Source organism: Sciurus carolinensis, chromosome 16 (assembly GCF_902686445.1).
Source record: "Sciurus carolinensis chromosome 16, mSciCar1.2, whole genome shotgun sequence".
Lineage (NCBI taxonomy): Eukaryota > Metazoa > Chordata > Mammalia > Rodentia > Sciuridae > Sciurus > Sciurus carolinensis.
In genome coordinates, this window is record NC_062228.1 from 67,100,069 (window position 1) to 67,105,193 (window position 5,125).

Here is a 5,125-nt window from a genome sequence, read left to right on the forward strand (position 1 = left end):
TTGATGGGTGGTTAGGCTGTTTCCACGTCTTATCTGTTGTACATACTCCTGCAGTGAAAATGGAGTACAAGCTGGGCACAGGGTGCAAGCCTGCAATTTCAGCAGTGTGGGAGGCTGAAGTGGGAGGATTGCAAATTGGAGGCCAGTCTCTGAAGCTTAGTGGGGCTCTGCCTCAAAATAAAAAGGCCTATAATGAAGCTCCGTGGTAGATCTCTGTAAATCCCGGTAGTGAAAGGAAGGAAGGAAGGGAGGGAGGGAGGGGAGGGAGGAAAGGAAGGTGGGAAGGAAGGAAGGGAGGGAGGGAGGGAGGGAGGGAGGAAAAGGAAGGTGGGAAGGAAGGAAGGTGGAAAGGAAGGAAGGAAGGGAGGGAGAGAGGGAGGAAAAGGAAGGTGGGAAGGAAGGAAGGTGGAAAGGAAGGAAGGAAGGAAGGGAGGGAGGGAGGAAAGGAAGGTGGGAAGGAAGGAAGGTGGAAAGGAAGGAGGGAAGGGAGGGAGAGAGGGAGGAAAAGGAAGGTGGGAAGGAAGGAAGGTGGAAAGGAAGGAAGGAAGGAAGGAAGGGAGGGAGGGAGGAAAAGGAAGGTGGGAAGGAAGGAAGGAAGGAAGGAAGGAAGGATGGGAGGGAGGGAGGAAAGGGAAGGTGGGAAGGAAGAAAGGTTGAAAGGAAGGAGGGAAGGAAGGAAGGAAAGAAGGAAGGAAGGGAGGGAGGGAGGAAAAGGAAAGTGGAAAGGAAGGAAGGAAGGAAGGAAGGGAGGGAGGGAGGGAGGAAAAGGAAAGTGGGAAGGAAGGAAGGTGGAAAGGAAGGAGGGAAGGAAGGAAGGAAAGAAGGAAGGGAGGGAGGGAGGGAGGAAAAGGAAAGTGGGAAGGAAGGAGGGAAGGAAGGAAGGGAGGGAGGGAGGGAGGGAGGAAAAGGAAAGTGGAAAGTGTTAGCACAAAATGACGGGCAGGATGCAAACCTCAGGCATCATCTCAGCTCTTCATTCAGGGGATGAAATGGTGCCCGTGGACCCGCTGTCCTGGTGGAATGTGAGCCACTGAACAAAGGCGGGCCTGGGTTTACGTAGGTTATTGTGAGGCGTGGTCTGGTGAACATGTCAGTTTGGCTTAATCAGGAACGTGGGCCTTTAGGTCAAGGTCTGTGGCAGGGCCAGAAAGCATTTTGCTTTGGAGGAGATAGCGCCTCCTCAGCCTCTTCTGAGGACCACGAAGCACCTCCTGCCTGCAGCCAGCGTCTGGAAACTCTGTCTTGGGGTGAAAGCTGGCAATGCACGGCCTTCGTGTTACTCCTTTTCTTTTTCTCAGGCCTCACTATTCCAGGGATTTCTTATCCTCCATATCCATTAGGAAGGAAGGAGGGGGAGGAGGGAAGGAAGGAACTCGGGAGTGCCGCTGTCCCTTGGGGCTCCAGCCGAGGGACTTCCTGTCTTCCGAGGGCTAGGTCAGTCTGCAGGCCCACCAACAGCACCAGGGCCCCTTCCTCCAGGTCCTTGTCAGCGCTGACCACCTCTTGAGCTCTCGACACCCGCAGCTGGAGCAGGCAAGGTGACGGCTCTGCCCGTCCCTGGTGATCAGCGCGTCTTCAAGCCCCTTTCTCACGTCCCCTTCCTTCCCTCCTGCGTGTGCTCTCGGCCACGTCCACTTGCGTCCCCTGCTGCCACGTCCTCTGCGCCCCCAGGACTCTGCCGACGGGAGGTCAGTGGTAGACCTGGCTGTGTCCCGGATCTGGTGTGCGGGCAGCTCTCGCTGGAGCAGAGCCTCCCTGCCCAGCTCCTCGGGAGGGTGGTGTGCCTTCCCCAGTCGGTGGGGCACGGCAAGAGGGCCCATTTCCAAGGTACTGAAAAGGGACAGAAGGGGCGGCTGTGGCCCCAGCACATTGGCAGCTTCTCAGAAGCGACTTCGCTTAGGGCGTGGGGGGCCCACGCGGATCCTCGTTCCTTGGGGCTTCGTGCACGGCGGCATGGTCGGTACACGCGTGGCTAAACTGTAGATGTGTGCTGTTTTTCTTCAGGTAACACGTACTTAATTTATAAAGAAAGGATGAGTCCTCCAAAGATACACAATTTCATCCAAATCTGGAGCAAGAAGACGGGGACAATCACGTGGAAAGAAACGTTCGTTGAAACGCCGGAAGGAGAAAAAGAGAGGAGGCTGGTGGTCACGTTCAGATCTGGAGAGCACGTGAGGACTTTTCACCTGGGCGGTGACATTTCCAGTGTCCTCACTGGACGTGGCAGAGAAAGGCGGAGCTGCCTCTGTCTGACTCTGCAGGACAGCTCCTCCTTACTCATCGGCAGGCCGTCCTGCATCGGGCTGGGACAGTCGGAGCGCTTTGTCATCTACACAAATTTCAGATTCCCATGAAACTCGAGAGTGGCTGGTTTGTCCTGGAGGGCAGGAAGGCACAGCTGGCGGCTGGCCACGAGCCACCGTACGGGTCCTGCAGCACCCAGATTGGAAGCCGGGCGCTTCCTTCCCGGAAGACGCCCTCGCCTGTGTGGAGGCCACCAGCTCTTGGTAAGAAAGTGTTGCCATCTGGTCTAGAGGTGAAGGAGGAGGAGGAGGAGGAGGAGGACGACCTCGTGCCCACCAAGAAACGCAAGAGGCAGCCCTGGACCTGTGCAGGAGGCCCCGGGGAGAGGCCCCGGAGCTTAGGCCACGCAGAAAAGGACAGGAGCTCCCGAGCCGGACCTGCCGCCAGGACCAGCCCTACCGCAGGCCCTGACCCAGGCGAGGCTGCATTTTCGACCCCGACGCTCTCTGACCCCCCGAGGTTGGTTGGCGTTTCCCCTGGAAGCGGAGCAGAGCCAGCACAGCCGTGTCGCCCAGGCGGCCCTGGAGGCTCCCGCGGAGCAGCGGTGGCGCGGCTTCCCCAACCTGGGCAACACCTGCTACACGAACGCCGAGCTGCAGGCGCTGTTCGCCATCCCCTCCTTCGCAGACGGCTTGCTCTCGCAGGGTGTCCCCTGGGAGAGGATCCCCGCGGGCGCGCTCCTCACGCCCATGAGCCTGCTGCTCCTTCTGAAAGATGTCTGTCAGGTGGAGGCCAAGGAGGAGCTGCTGGCCGGCATCAAAGGTGCGGTGTCCGCGGTGGCCGAGGCCTTTGTTGGAAACCAGCAGAACGACGCACACGAGTTCTTAGGCCAGTGTTTACACCAGCTGAAAGACAAGTTTGCGAAGCTGAACACCACCTGGAACACGCAGGGCGGGAATCCACCGCCCCAGGGCGGCGGGGGCCAGGCGGCCACCGGGGCCTTCGCCTGTCCGGTCGAGGCTAACTTCGAGTTTGAGATGCAGATCTCCATGACGTGCAAGGTGTGTGGCTGGGCGGTCATCAGGACAGAGCCCAGCAACCATCTCTCCCTCGACCTGCAGCAGGGCCCGAAGCAGGGCACAGAGGCTCCGCCTCTGTCCGTTCAGAGCGCGTTTGACCTCTTCTTCGCAGCAGAGGAGCTTGAGTACAGCTGCGAGAGGTGCTGCCAGGGGAGCGCCATGCTGTGGTGCAGGTTCCGCAGGCTCCCCCCGGTCCTCATCGTCCACCTCAAACGCTACAGCTTCACCCAGGCCTGGCTGCTGGTGAAGAGCGACCGGCAAGTGGGCATTTCCAAGTACTTGATGCTGTCCTCACAGTGCGACGCGGACACTGCCCCACCACGCCCCCTGGCCCGGAGTGCACAGGTGACCTCTGAGCCCACCAGCCCACCCTCAGCATCAGTGCCGCCGGGCTCGGAGTCCCCTGACTCCTTGGTTCCACTCTGTGGGCCAGACAGGGACGCTGGGCCACAAGAATTCCAGAGGATGTGGGAAGGAGCAAGCCCAACAGAACGGCAGAGAGGCCGGGAGGCAGAACTGGCAAGCCGGGGAAGTAGGGTGTTTGGACAGAAGCGGCCAAGAGCAGAGTCTGCGGTGGCCGAGGAAGGCCGCGCTCTCCCCCCGACTTCTGGGGCAGAGGAGAACCTGTCAGCACCCCAGACTCAGCGCCTTCTGACGTCCGTCTTCAAGAGGTGCCTGAAAATCCAGAACCTCAGAAAACCGACCCAGAGGGTATCCAGGGGTGTCCAGAGAAGGACGTGGGTGGACCCACAGAATCAAGACTTCGGGAAGCTGACCCAAAGGTCTGCAGTGCCTCAGATTCGGATCAGAGTCCTGAAAACCAAGAGACTGCAGACAATGCAGTAGCCGAGGCCCGGGGCCCAGACGCCGCAGGGCCTACAGGCTGGTCAGCATGGTCAGCCATGTTGGGCGCTCCCACCGCTCAGGCCACTACGTCAGTGACGTGTACGACTTTGAGAAGCAGGCCTGGTTCATGTACAACGACCTGAGGGTGTTGGAAATCCCAGAGGCTGTGATGCAGGAGCTGAGAACTCACACCGGGTACATATTCTTTTACATGCACAGTGAGATTTTTGAGGCACTGTTGGAAAAGGTGGTGAGTTCCCAGGAACTTAGCGCACAGGCAGAGGTGATCCCTTGGGGTGACCTAGAGGTGACCTTGGGGTGACATGTGAGTTTGGCAGACCTGCCTGGTGGTCTCCCTCTATTCCACTTCCTCTGTGGAGGAAGAACACTCAACTGGGCCAGAATGAAGGAACAAGTAACTCAGGGTGAAATCCCAATGAAAAACATTTGCTCTGAGGACAGAAACCTGGCTCCCATAACTCAGGAGAGATGCACCTTCTCTCCTACAAGATCAGAAATGGTGCTCCTTGAGTTTTGCTAGTTTTGTTTTGTTTTGTTTTGGGACTGGGAATGAATCCAGGGGTGCTTAACCACTGAGCCACATCCCCAGCACTTTATATCTTTTATTTAGAGACAGGGGCTCACTAAGTTGTTTAGGGCCTCACTAAGTTGCTGAGGCTGGCCTTGAACCTGCAGTCCTCCTTCTTTAGCCTCCCAGGCCACTGAGATTACAGATGTTGGGCTACCATGCCCAACTTCTCGAGTTTTAATGGGAGGGTTTGAAAAGATCCTTCCTGAACCAGCAACACAGCAGCATCAGGAGACTGATCAGAAATGCAAAATCCAAAGCCACCCCCGTGACTAGGAAGGTGGAGGCAGGAGGATCAGGGGTTCAAGGGCAGCCTCAGCAATGTAGCAAGACCCTGTCTCAAAATAGAAATAAAAAATGAGTG

General features: G+C 57.8%; 1 protein-coding gene across 1 annotated transcript; it reads left to right on the forward strand.

Moving 5' to 3' along the window:
• Positions 1-2,033: 2,033 nt before the first annotated feature.
• Positions 2,034-4,494, forward strand: LOC124966250 (ubiquitin carboxyl-terminal hydrolase 29-like). The gene is made up of 5 exons (XM_047527284.1): positions 2,034-2,314; positions 2,392-2,591; positions 2,767-3,793; positions 3,943-4,047; positions 4,191-4,494. Exons 1-5 carry the CDS (start codon positions 2,034-2,036, stop codon positions 4,492-4,494), a joined length of 1,917 nt encoding a protein of 638 aa, XP_047383240.1.
• Positions 4,495-5,125: the final 631 nt, after the last annotated feature.

What these genes read in the sequence shown, in the direction of transcription:
- LOC124966250 (XM_047527284.1), top strand. Translation starts at nt 2,034, where the DNA reads ATGAGTCCTCCAAAGATACACAATTTCATCCAAATCTGGAGCAAGAAG. An exon ending in TCCTGCATCGGGCTGGGACA is followed by an intron (nt 2,315 to 2,391) that starts GTCGGAGCGCTT and finishes CCTGGAGGGCAG; the next exon opens with GAAGGCACAGCTGGCGGCTG. An exon ending in CCACAAGAATTCCAGAGGAT is followed by an intron (nt 3,794 to 3,942) that starts GTGGGAAGGAGC and finishes CTTCTGGGGCAG; the next exon opens with AGGAGAACCTGTCAGCACCC.